Here is a 13,357-nt window from a genome sequence, read left to right on the forward strand (position 1 = left end):
TTTCACCATGTTGGCCAGGATGGTCCTGAACTCCTGACCTCAAGTGATCCACCTGCCTTGGCCTCCCAAAGTGCTGGGAATTACAGGCATGAGTCCCTGCACCTGGCCATGCAAAATCCTTAAGGGACACTCGAGCTCTGGCAGCACAGCTGCCTCGAGTCCCACTCCTGCCCACTACGGATCCCCCAGTTGCTCCGATTCGCTGTCCACTCTTCAATCAGGTGAATAAGGGCAGCGGCCAAAGGGTTTTCTCTGCGGGGGTCCTGTGTGGGTCATGGGAGCAAAGACCACCTGGCCTTACACCTAAGAGCAGGCAGTCCAAAGGCTGGGGTGGATGACCAGGGACCTGATTTACAATTCTGCCTTGGGAATGTAGACACTCAGTGGTGACCTCACCAGGTCCAGAACGGTGCTCCCTGCCAGTCACAATGCCAAGTCAAAAGGCTGCCCTCCAACCCCCCTTGCCTGCCGGGCACAGGCACCCGTATGTGTGTGTTGGGGGGAAGACAAGGAACAGGACCTTCTCTGTAAGATCAGCAAAACAAAAGGCTGGCAGTAAAGTTGCAAAATACCTTGTTTAAGATCCCACCAGGACCCAGAGGGGCACGTGTGGCTGAAAGCCTGTGGCAGCCCAACTGTTAGCCTTTCTTTTGTTTGAGCCTCTCTAAGTACAGCTGCAAGGACTTCTGGATGGAGTCTCTGGAGATGAAGCTGACAAAGTTCTGCACATCCTCGTCGCGATGTGTGATCAGGCGGCTGGCTGTGGCCTTTCGCATCATGGCCTTGGTCAGCTGTCGGGCATGGTCTAAAGAAAACAGGGCCCACCACTGAAATCCCACTTTTGGGGCAGTGGGGTGACTCCCACCTTATTTAAGACACAGTGTCCCTCTTGTTGCCCAGGCTGGAGTGCAATGGTGCAGTTTCAGCTCACTGCAACCTCTGTCTCCTGGGTTCAAGCGACTCTCCTGCCTCAGCCTCCCAAGTAGCTGGAATTACAGGCATGTGCCACCAGGACAGCTCATTTTATATTTTTAGTAGAGATGGGGTTTCTCCATGTTGGTCAGGCTGGTCTTGAACTCCTGACCTCAGATGATCCCCCAGCCTCAGCTTCCCAAAGTGCTTGGATTATAGGTGTGAGTCACTGCACCTGACCTTTTTTATTTTTTGAGATGGAGTCTTGCTGTGTCGCCCAGGCTGGAGTCCCATGGTGGAATCTTGGCTCACTACCACCTCTGCCTCCTGGGTTCAACTGATTCTCCTGCCTCAGCCTCCTGAGTAGCTGGGATTACAGGTGCCTGCCACCACACCTGGCTAATTTTGTACTTTTAGTAGAGATGGGGTTTTCCCATGTTGGCCAGCTTGTCTCAAACTCCTGACCTCAGGTGACCTGCCTGCCTCCCAAAGTGCTGGGATTATTACAGGCATGAGCTACTGTGCCCTATTTTTTTTTTATTTTAAAGAGACAGGATCTTATCTGTTGCCCACACTGGACTGAAGTAGGTTGATCACGACTCACTGTACCTTTGAGTTCCTGGGCTCAGGTGATCCTCCCACCTCACCCTCCTGAGTAGCTGGGACTATAGGTGTACACCACACTGCCCGGCCAATTTTTGTATTTTTTGTAGACAGAGGATGTCTTATGTTGCCCAGGCTGGTCTCCAACTCCTGGGTGCAAGTGATCATCCTGCCTCAGCCTCCCAAAGTGCTGGGATTACCGATGTGAGTCACTGCACCTGGCCCCTCCCACCCTTGCTATCAAAGTTCAAACAGTAACTGGGAGAAAACCCGGAGTTTCTGTCCACTGATGATACCGTAAAGATTTTTTTTTTTTTTTGAGACGGAGTTTCGCTCTTGTTACCCAGGCTGGAATGCAATGGCGCGATCTCGGCTCACCGCAACCTCCACCTCCTGGGTTCAGGCAATTCTCCTGCCTCAGCCTCCTGAGTAGCTGGGATTACAGGTACGTGCCACCATGCCCAGCTAATTTTTTGTATTTTTAGTAGAGACGGGGTTTCACCATGTTGACCAGGATGGTCTCGATCTCTCGACCTCGTGATCCACCCGCCTTGGCCTCCCAAAGTGCTGGGATTACAGGCTTGAGCCACCGCGCCCGGCCAAGATTGTGTTTTTTTAATGTGTTACTTTCACTTAATTATATGATGAAGAATATTTCCACGGCACTAAATATCCTTGGGAAATGGCAGCAGGGCCTTCAGTCATTTGTATCAGGGTTGGCAAATCTGCTCCCCAAGACCCTGAAGCTATCAATGGTTTTTCCTTTTTTTTTTTTTTTTTTTGAGACAGAGTCTCTCTCTGTTGTCCAGGCTGGAGTGCAGCGGCGTGATCGTGATCTTGGCTTATTACAACCTCCGCCACCCAGGTCAAGCGATTTCCTTGCCTCGGCCTCCAGGGTAGCTAGGATTACAGGCACCTGCCACCACACTTGGCTAATTTATATATTTTTAGTAGAGATGGGGTTTTGCCATGTGGGCAAGGCTAGTCTCAAATTCTTGATCTCATGTGATCCGCCCACCTCAGCCTCTCAAAGTGCTGGGATTACAGGTGTGAGCCACCGTGCCTGGCTTGTTTTTACATTTTTGAATAGTTGAAAAGAAGGTTAGTACTTTGTGACAAGTGAAAATTATGTGAAACTCAAATTTCAGTGTCCATAAATTATTTTATTTTTTATTTTTAAAATTATTATTATTTTTTTAAAGATGGGGTTTCACCATGATGGCCAAGCTGGTCTTGAACCCCTGACCTCAGGTGATCCATCCACCTCAGCCTCCCAAAGTGCTAGGATTACAGGCGTGAGCCACCACGCCTGGCTAATTTTTTTTTTTGAGATGGAGTCTCGCTCTGTCACCCAGGCTGGAGTGCAGTTGCACAATCTTGGTTCACTGCAACCTCCACCTCCCAAGTTCAAGTGAGTCTCCTGCCTCAGCCTCCCTAGTAGTTGGGATTACAGGCACGTGTCACCATGCCCACTAATTTTTGTATTTTTAGTAGAGATGAGGTTTTATCATGTTGGCCAGAATGGTCTTGAACTCCTGACCTCAAGTGATCTGCCCACCTCAGCCTCCTAAAATGCTGGAATTATAGTGAGCCACCACGCCTGGCCCAGTGTCCATAAAGCTTTGCAGGAACACAGCTACACCCATCACTTTCTGTCTCCCCGGTGGCTGCTTTCTGCTACAAAGGTCTTACCTATAGAACCCACAAGCCACCTGGCCCTTTAGAGACACCATGCTGGGCCCGGGTCTATACCATTGCTGATATGGCCAGACCTATTTCTATGAAATGGACAATTATCTTCGTAGTAGGTTGAAAAGTGTAACCCAAAAGACAGGTCCAAGTCCTAAGCACTGCTCTGGAACCTGGAAGTGTGACCTTATTTGGAAAGTGTCTCTGCAGATGTAATTAAGTTGGGATCATCTTGGATTGTGGGCAGGTCCTAAATCACATGACAGGCGTCCTGAGAAGGTAGAGAGAGATCTGAGACCCAGAGAAACACAGGGGAGAAAGCTGTGTAAGGATGGAGGCAGAGACTAGAGCAAGGCGTCCATGAGCGCTGAAGGCCTGGAGCCAGCAGAATCGGCTGGGGCAGGACGGGGCCTTCCCTGGAACCTGGGGAGGGAGCGCAGCCCTGCCCACACCCCGATTTTGCACCTCTGGTCTCCAGCACCATGGCATCAACTTGTGTGTCTGGGCCAGCCGGTCTGTGCTGCATTGCAACAGCCGTCTCCTGACACCCACACGCTACAATTACAGACAGTCCTCTGCAGGCATGATGTTCACAAAGAACCTTTGCATGGAGAGCCTTCTGGTCTCCCCAGCATCACTGGGCGCTCACCACGCCCTCCACCTCACCTGGAATGGCCATCCACTGGGCGATCGCTGACAGCGCCACACTCTGCACCCGCTCCTCCGGCACCACCTGGTCCACTATGCCCACCTGCAGGGCCTGTGCTGGCGGGAAGAGCAGCCCCAGCTGCAGGGCGCGCTCTGCTGCCCGGTGCCCGATGGTGTTCACCAGGGTGTCTTTGAACCTGGAATGCAGGCACCCACTCACCAAGTGGCCTCAGGCTCCCAGGTGTGTCTGTCCCTTCCACGGCAAGTGTGGCATGTGGCTGCAGCCCAGGGCCTTACCAGAAAGGGGCAACAATGCCCAGCAGGGTCTCATTGAGTCCTATGCTGTACTTGGGGTTGTCCGCCAGGATGCGGTGGTCAGAGGTCAGGGCCATCAGGCAGCCTCCGGCGGGGCAGGCTCCCTGCAGGGAGAGGCGAGATGGGGCTCTTAGGTGCTGCTGGTTCCAACTGCGTTCCACAGGGCCGTGCCCTTGGGGCGCCCCTACCCCCTTAGGGCGCTGCAGCCACACAGTCTGGGCTAGGTGTGCACTTGGAAATGGATGGGGAAGGAACTGGCCGTTTAGGGCTTCACAAGGAGGGTCTGAGGCTCATCCTTAGCCAAGGGTCATTAGCTCTTAGGGGACAGAAAAATCACTTTTTTTTTTTTTTTTTTTTTTTTGAGACGGAGTTTCGCTCTTGTTACCCAGGCTGGAGTGCAATGGCGCGATCTCGGCTCACCGCAACCTCCGCCTCCTGGGTTCAGGCAATTCTCCTGCCTCAGCCTCCTGAGTAGCTGGGATTACAGGCACGTGCCGCCATGCCCAGCTAATTTTTTGTATTTTTAGTAGAGACGGGGTTTCACCATGTTGACCAGGATGGTCTCGATCTCTCGACCTCGTGATCCACCCGCCTCGGCCTCCCAAAGTGCTGGGATTACAGGCTTGAGCCACCGCGCCCGGCCTAAAAATCACTTTTTAAAACCTTTCAGTTAGGGGAGCAAGTTGCGTGTCCTCTCAGAGCTTTTACTCAATGCTAAAATGCCACACAAGCATTTAGCCACAGCTGTCATGCCCCTAGGGGGTCCCGTTACCATCCCCAGCAGCCAGCGCCACCAGGATGTCTGGGAACCCCACACTCACCCTGTTGTCACTGCAGACACCCACTGCCCTGCACAGGACCTCACATCTCTCCAGGCCTCCTCTCACACCAGCCCTCCCCTCCGGCCAGGCTCCACCCACACCCAGCTTGTCACAGCCACCCTGAAGGACACCTTGGTTCCCGAGGTTGAGCCCCCACATTGTTCTCAGCCTCCCCTGCCTTCCGCCAGGAAGGGATGGAGTGACGTTTCCAAAATGTGGGTGTGATCACGCACTTACCTACACAGCTTCCACCTGGGCTGGTGTCAACCCCAAGCCCTGGTCCCCATCCCCTGGCTCTTTTCTGGGACTTGTCTGACTCAGGCAAGGCCCCTCACCTGAGGCCCACCTTCCCCTTTTCAACACGCCATTCGGTCTGCAATGGTGCACTCATCTGTGCACGCCTCAGGGTCTCCCCAACTGTTCCTTTCCCCTAGGACAGTCTCCCCCACTGTAGAGGGCAGGAAAGTGTCTGTCCCATCCCCCGGGGCTGGCCCAGGAGAAAGCCAGCAAGGCCCTCTGGGAGTGGGGACACTCACGTTGATGGCAGCGACCAGCACCAGGCTGGACTGGTAGAGCCGCAGCCACAGCTCCTGCACGGCCTTCCAGTATTCGGCATAGTGGGCAGGGCTCCTCCCGCACATCTCCCTCAGGTCCAGGCCAGCTGAGAACACACCGGGGCGGTCCTGCAGGGGAGCCCGGGGCAATGCCTGTCAAAGTCCAGCGGGCCTCACAGCAGCAGGGCTGGGAGCCCAGATGCCCAAGGCATAGCAGGGCCAGGTCAGGCTCAGGGTAGTGGGTGCTGCCCCACGGAGCCAGGACTGGATGGTCTAGGGACTCGGCCTAGGCCTCTGTGGGACCTGGTTTCTCTGTGCTTCCCAGAACATTCTTCCCTTTCCCAGTTCAAGCTGGACAGGAGACGACAGACAGGGTCCGGCACCGCCCCAGGGACATGAGTGCGCCGGCCCTCTGGCTCTGCACGCACGGCTCGGGCGGTGAAGACTCCTGAGAGTCCAGAGGGGGTGCACGTTCTCAATCATTCACTCACAAAGGGCCAAGCAAGCCTCGGAATCCCGTGTGGACCAGCAGGGTGGGAGAATGACCTGCAAGCTGTGGGTTCTTCAGCAGCTACCAAGGAGGGGGTGAGCACAGGTGGAAGGGACCCTCCCACGGCTAGAGTAATGGGTGCCAGCACAGGAGCCTGAGACACCCAGTCAGGGCTGCTGGCCAGGCACACAGGCTCGGGGAGGAGTGCAAAATCCACCCGGGGCCCCTGCATGGTCGCAGCCCCCTGAGCAAATGACAAAGGCGCCTTCCCTCGGCACGGCACATTCTCCTCCTGAAGCTGTGAGTGGACTTGTTCCTGCAGCCAGACCCAGCTCACCCTGACTCACAGAAGCAGAACTGGGCGGATGTTTACCCCACACCGTATGCTGGAAGGAGGCCGACAACCACCTCATGTGTGTGAGGAGGGGACAGATGGGACCCCCTCCACATCCTTAGGTCATGTGAAAAAGCCAGGAGCAGCGCGGGTCTGCAACGCAGCTCTGCCGTTCTCACACCGACAACGTGAGCTGGTGCCGTGCAGAACGGGTAGGCCGGTCCTTTGTTTCTGCAAAATGCATTCTACTTCTGTCACTCATGACCCAGGCCCGGCTGGTGGCTCATGCCTGTAATCCCAGAGTTTTGGGAGGTCAAGATGGGAGGACTGCTTGAGGCCGGGAGTTCGAGACCAGCCTGGGCAACATAGCAAGACCCCATCTGTACAAAAAAGTAAAAATGGAGCAAAAAAAAATTAACCAAGTACAATGGCTCACCCCTGTAAACCTAGCAAACTGGGAGGCTGAGATGGGAGGAGTGTTTGAGCCCAGGAGTTCAAGACCAACTTGGGCAACACAGTGAGATACTGTCTCTACCAAAAACTTAAAAATTTTAAAATTCTTCAACATTCAAGAATCATCTGAACCCAGGAGGCGGAGGGTGTAGTAAGCCAAGATCGCGTCACTGCACTCCAGCCTGGGCAACAGAGGGAGATTCCATCTCAATAAATACGTAAGGCCAGACACGGTGGCTCATGCCTATAATCCCTGCACTTGGGGAGGCTGAGGCAGGTGGATCACTTGAGGTCAGGAGTTCCAGGCCAGGCCCTGTAAAACCACCCACGCCTCCAAGGATGCCTCGCTCCCCTCACTTCCACCATGGTCCACGTCCCCTCAGGGCTCCCATCCTCCTGGGCCTGAAAAGACACTGCTTATTGCCCCTCCTCGACCTTGGTAATGAAGCTGTTCCCACAGATGCCATGCCTCGTGTTTGCCAGCACTTAGGCAACGCCCAGAGTCCCCTGCACAGGAGCTTAGACCAAGGAAGTTTACCCCTCGGAGAACTCGGCCTGAAGACCAGCCCACAGAGGACCAGAGAGTGTGGGCACTGTTCGCAGGACTGGCTTGGGGCACCCAGGTCACACTAGTGGGGAGCACCCAAGGACCCCACAGACGCATGGCTCCCCCTCACCCGCTCCCCGCCAGCTCTCCCCAGTGCCTGCCTGGATGATGCCTGGGCCGGGAAGGCTGTCTTCAAGGCTGGTCCACCTTCACTGTCAGGAATGATCTGCTTGAGGCCCATGGCAGTTTGGATCCCTGCTGGGAGCCTCCTGTGGAGGCACCTGGAGTCCAGGGTGGTGGGGCTGCTGGGCCATCCCTCGCCACACGCGGGCAGGCTCTGCCTCTTCCCACGTGCAACAACAGGCCTGTGCTCCGATCAGAGAACTGGGGCCAAGAGCTTGAGTGGGGGTGGGGAGCTGAAGTGGCACCTACCGAGGTAATGATGAGACCTCGGAAGCTCTTGTCATTCTCCAGCTTCTCCAGGCTAATGACCAGCTCTGTCAGAAACTCCAGGCTGAGAGTGTTCACTGGGGGGTTGTTGAATCTCATCACAGCGACCCCTAATTTAAAGAAGGAAGAAAGAGAAAGCTCACATCCGGCACTGGAAAAGTACCCTGACCAGCCTGTACCCTCAACCAAGCCATGGTAGCTTCGTGTTTTGGGTGTTTTTTTTTTTTTTTTAATTAACCATTACTTTTGACACAGGGTCTCACTCTATTGCCCAGGCTGCAGTGCAGGGGCATGATCTCAGCTCACTGAGCCTTAGACCTCTTGGGCTCCAATGATCCTCCCACCTCAGCCTACTGAGTAGCTGGGATTACAGGCATGCACCACCATGCCCAGTTAATTAAAAAAAATTTTTTTTTTTGAGATGCAGTCTCACCCTGTTACCAGGCGCAATGTCAGCTCCTTGCAACCTCTGCCTCTTGGGTTCAGGCAATTCTTCTGCCTCAGCCTCTGGAGTAGCTAAAACTACAGGTGTGTGCCACCACGCCCAGCTACTATTACATTTTCAGTAGAGATTGGGTTTCACCAAGTTGACCAGGATGGTCTCGATCTGTTGACATTGTGATCCTCTCACCTCAGACTGCTGAGTAGCTGGGATTACAGGCATGCACCACCATGCCCAGTTAATTAAAAAAAAAATTTTTTTTTTTTTTTTTTTTTTTTTGAGACAGTTTCACTCTTGTTACCCAGGCTGGAGTGCAATGGCGCGATCTCGGCTCACTGCAACCTCCGCCTCCTGGGTTCAGGCAATTCTCCTGCCTCAGCCTCCTGAGTAGCTGGGATTACAGGCACGCGCCACCATGCCCAGCTAATTTTTTTGTTATTTTCAGTAGAGATGGGATTTCACCATGTTGACCAGGATGGTCTCGATCTCTTGACCTCGTGATCCACCCTCCTCGGCCTCCCAAAGTGCTGGGATTACAGGCTTGAGCCACCGCGCCCGGCCTTAAAAAAAATTTTTTTTTTGAGATGCAGTCTCACTCTGTTACCAGGCGGAATCTCAGCTTCTTGCAACCTCTGCCTCCTAGGTTCAGGCAATTCTTCTGCCTCAGCCTCCGGAGTAGCTAAAACTACAGGTGTGCGCCACCACGCCCAGCTACTATTATATTTTCAGTAGAGACAGGGTTTCACCAAGTTGACCAGGATGGTCTTGATCTGTTGACATTGTGATCCGCCCACCTCAGTCTCCCAAAGTGCTGGGATTACAGGTATGAGCCACTGTGCCCAGCAATTTTTTTAGGGGAGACGAAGTCTCATTTTGTTGCCTAGGCTGGTCTTGAACTCCTGAGCTCAAGCAGTCCTCAGGCTCCCAAAGTGCTGGACTGCATGAGTGAGCCGGGGTTTTTTTTTAAATTGAAGTAAGAGCCATATAATAAAAATTAACCATTTTATTTATTCTATAGAAACTGCATGCTTTTTAAATGAACCATTTTATTTTTGGACAAGGAGTTTTATTTTTTATTTTATTTATTTTTTATTTTTTAAAAAAGAAATTTGACTTTAAAAAAGTTTTTTTTTTTTTAAGATGGATTTCACCATGCTGGCCAGGCTGGTCTTGAACTCTTGACCTCAGGTGATCCACCCACCTTGGCCTCCCAAAGTTCTAGGATTATAGGCATGAACCACCACGCCCGGCCCTAAAATTGTTTTTACTTAAAAGAAATAGAGACAGGAGTTTTTTCACTATGATGATGGCTAGGATGGTCTCGAACTCCTGACCTCGTGATCCACCCGCCTCAGCCCCCCAAACTGCTGGGATTACAGGTGTGAGCCACCGCGCCCCGCCGGACAAGGAGTCTTGCTCTGTTGCCCATGCTGGAGTGCGGCAGCATGATCTTGGCTCACTGCAACCACCATCTCCTGGGTTGAAGCCATTCTTCTGCCTCAGCCTCCCGAGAAGCTGGGATTACAGATGCGTGCCACCTTCCCCAACTAATTTCTTTTTTGAGACAGAGTCTTGATCTGTCACCAGGCTGGAGTGCAGTGGCACGATCTTGGCTCACTGCAACCTCTGTCTCCCAGTTTCAAGCAATTCTCCTGCCTCAACCTCCTGAGTAGCTGAGACTACAGGCGCATGCCACCATGCCCAGCTGATTTTTGTATTTTAGTAGAGACGGGGTTTCACTATGTTGGCCAGGATGGTCTTAATCTCTTGACCTTGTGATCCGGCCTCCCAAAGTGCTGGGATTACAGGCATGAGCCACTGTGCCCAGCCTATTTTATTTTTTTGAGATGGAGTCTTGTTCTGTCACCCAGGGTAGAGTACAGTGGTGCAATCTCATCTCACTGCAACCTTTGCCTCCCGGGTTCAAGCAATTCTTGTGCCTCAGCCTCCCGAGGAGCTGGGATTACAGGAGTGGGTCACGATGGCTGGCTACTTTTTGTATTTTTAGTAGATAGGATTTCACCATGTTGGTCAGGCTGGTCTCGAACTCCTGACATCAGGTAATCCACCTGCCTCGGTTTCCCAAAGTGCTGGGATTACAGGCGTAAGCCACCACACCCGGCCTTATTTATTTATTGAGACGGAGTCTCCCTCTGTCACCCAGGCTGGAGTGCAGTGACTCAACTGTGGCTCACTGCCACCTCAACCTCCTGGGTTCAAGCCATTCTCCTGCCTCAGCCTCCCGAGTAGCTGGGATTACAGGCGTGCACCACCATACCCAGCTAATTTTTGTATTTTTAGTAGAGACGGGGTTTCACCATGCTGGCCAGGCTGGTCTTGAACTCCTGAACTCAGGTGATCTGCCCACCTTGGCCTCCCAAAGTGCTGGGATTACATATGTGAGCCACGGCGCCCGGCTGGTCTCACTTCTCCGAAACTCCTGTCTTCCCCTCACACATCGCTGCACTTAAGCTCTGCTACCTAAACACCTAGTTGTAGTCGGTCTGGGAGATGGATTCAAGACTGAGTTCTAGCTCCTCAACTGCAGTAGGCAATTACAGCCTTCTTCCTTAGCAATACTCGTCATCTCAGTCATTGGCTTTCTATTTGAGACAACGTTGTCACTCAGGCCGGAGTAAAGTGGTGTGATCTCGCCTCACTCTAACCTGCACCTCCCAGTTTTTAATTTTTTAATTTTTATTTTTTTAAGATGGGGGTTTGTTGGTCAGGCTGGTCTTGAACTCCCAACCTCAGGTGATCCACCCTCCTTGGCCTCCAAAGTGCTTGGATTACAGTCGTGAGCCAACACGCCTGGCCGTGCCTCCCGGTTTCAAGTGATTCTCCTGCCTCAGTATCCCGAGAAGCTGAGACTATAGGCAAGAGCCTCCATACCCAGCTAATTTTTTTGCACCTCTACACTCAGCTAATTATTATTATTTTTGAGATGGAGTCTCACTTTGTTGCCAGGCTGGAGTGCAGTGGCACAATCTCGGCTTACTGCAAACTCCGTCTCCTGGGTTCAAGTGATTCTCCTGCCTCCGCCCCCCATGTAGTTGGGATCACAGGTGCCTGCCACCGCGCCCGGCTAATTTTTTGCATTTTTAGTAGAGACGAGGTTTCAATATGTTGGCCAGGCTGGTCTCAAATACCTGACCTCTGTGATCTGCCGACCTCGGCCTCCCAAACAGTTGGCCAGGCTGGTCTTGAACACCTGACCTCATGATCTGCCCACCTCCGCCTCCCAAATTGTTGGGATTACAGGTGTGAGCCATCAGGCCTGGCCATGCTAGGTGTATTTTAAACATTTTTAGGTACACATACACACACACACACACCCTCCAGTAGAAAAGGAAGTGTTGGTGAAATGACAATTTTTTACCCGAGTGCCTCCCTATGCCACCATAGCAAAAGACGAAATGGAGTTTGGGGTCAGAAAGCCAGGTCTGACTGTCCTCACTCTCTGAATAGCCTGACGTGTTGAAATGGAAGTTAAGATCCGTTTACCCTTCAGGTAATCTTGTGGCTTGGATGCAAATGCTTTAGGGAATGTTTTCCCTTGGCCAGGCCCGGTGGTTCATGCTGTAATCCCAGCACTTTGGGAGGTCAAGGCAGACGGATTACCTGACCTACATGGTGAAACCCTGTCTCTGCTAAAAATACAAAAATTAGCTGGGCATGGTGGTCGGCGCCTGTAGTCCCAGCTACCTGGGAGGCTGAGGCAGAATTGCTTGAACCCAGGAGGCGGAGGTTGCAGTGAGAGGAGTTTGTAGTTGGGCCTTAACAGGGGCCCGCCCCCTCACCACCTCACCCAAGCAGCTCCCGCAGCCCAGAGAGGTTGGAACTGTTCTGAAGCACAGGGAGCCCGGTGTCCTGAAGCTGTGCCAAGTGAGGGCACAGCCCTGAGTTTGAGGGGTTGGGGAGGGCAGGGGTTGTGACCTATTTGCGGAGGAGGAGGGCCTCCTCTCAGGACCCACAACAGGGCCCCGGTGGAAAGGCCGAGGCCTGCAGCGCGAGGCCCGGGGTCAGCATGTCCTGGAAGCGGAACTGCAGCCGCCTGGGTCATGCCCTCTCGGTGCCCTCAGCTCGGCCTCCTGCCTGGAGGGAGCGCGCAGGCTTCTCTTTCAAAAGCGCCTTTCCTATTCCTTCTGGTGGGTTTTACTAAGGGTTCTGATGGTGGATACGAGGTTCTGTGCCACATGGGACTGTTAAACAACATCATTTTATTCCAAAATATTCCAGTTCTTTTCCACTTCCAGTTGAACAGCTTAGGTAACATAACATATCCCCGCCAACTTCAGAAACAGAAACTTTTATCTCATGACGAACGAACCCAGGTAGAGCAACAACGTTCTGTTTAGAAACTGAGCGTCGATAGACGCGGTTCTCCGACGCCGCCCCGCGAACGCGGACCCACGCGGGTCTCGGCCCCGTGCCCGCCCGCCCTCGGCGCCGCCCGCTCACCTGCGCTCGCGTCCGGCTCCACCAGCACCCGCTGGCTCCCGAAGCGCCGCGCGCCGTCCCGGCCGCCGGCCGCCTGCTCCGCCAGCCCGAGGGCCGCGCCCTGGAGCCGGGCCCCTGGGAAGGCAGGGTGGAGGAGCCCGTTAGTCCCCGGCCGCGGCTGGGCCGCGACCCCGACCCCGACCCCAACCCCCGCCCGCCCCGGGTCTCGCACCCGCGCGGAGCAAGATGCACGCCGGGACTCGCCGAGCAGCCGCCAGCGCCATCTTGAACAGACCGCGCCAGGCCGGGGTCGCGGCCCGGCCTTGCCTCGTGAGAAATCGGCCCGAGTTCACCCTGGGACCAGGCCCCGCCCCGTTCCCGGAGTCTGGTCGCTGCCTCCACCTCCGGGTCGAGGCCGCCGCCCGCTGGGTTCATCCCATCGTCCCAGGCAGCCGCGCGCTTCCGGGACAGGCACCTGGCTCTGGGCCAGGGCTGCCCTGCAGGAAGGCGCAGGGAGAAGCCGGCCCTCTGCAGACGCAGCCACGACCCGCGCGGCGCCAGGGCAGGCTCTTCTTCAGCGCGGGGCACTGTAGGCAGGAGGCTGCCGGTGCTCAGGTGAGCTCGAGCTCTCGGCCAGGCTGAGCTACCGCAGCACCGGC

General features: G+C 54.2%; 1 protein-coding gene across 1 annotated transcript; it reads right to left on the reverse strand.

Moving 5' to 3' along the window:
- Nucleotides 1-556: 556 nt before the first annotated feature.
- Nucleotides 557-13,169, reverse strand: ECI1 (enoyl-CoA delta isomerase 1). The gene is made up of 7 exons (XM_039478113.2): nucleotides 12,931-13,169; nucleotides 12,720-12,833; nucleotides 7,799-7,926; nucleotides 5,525-5,671; nucleotides 4,150-4,271; nucleotides 3,871-4,049; nucleotides 557-805 (listed from the first exon to the last, which is right to left on the reverse strand). Exons 1-7 carry the CDS (start codon nucleotides 12,980-12,982, stop codon nucleotides 639-641), a joined length of 909 nt encoding a protein of 302 aa, XP_039334047.2. The 5' UTR covers nucleotides 12,983-13,169; the 3' UTR covers nucleotides 557-638.
- Between the last annotated feature and the right edge of the window lie 188 nt (nucleotides 13,170-13,357).

This window comes from Saimiri boliviensis, chromosome 12 (assembly GCF_048565385.1).
Source record: "Saimiri boliviensis isolate mSaiBol1 chromosome 12, mSaiBol1.pri, whole genome shotgun sequence".
NCBI lineage: Eukaryota > Metazoa > Chordata > Mammalia > Primates > Cebidae > Saimiri > Saimiri boliviensis.

Coding starts and splice junctions, on each gene's coding strand:
- ECI1 (XM_039478113.2), bottom strand. CDS start 12,982: ATGGCGCTGGCGGCTGCTCGGCGAGTCCCGGCGTGCATCTTGCTCCGC. Junction 7,927..12,719: donor GGAGCCGGACGCGAGCGCAG/GTGAGCGGGCGG, acceptor TCTTTAAATTAG/GGGTCGCTGTGATGAGATTC. Junction 4,272..5,524: donor TGCTGGTCGCTGCCATCAAC/GTGAGTGTCCCC, acceptor CTCTCCCTGCAG/GGAGCCTGCCCCGCCGGAGG.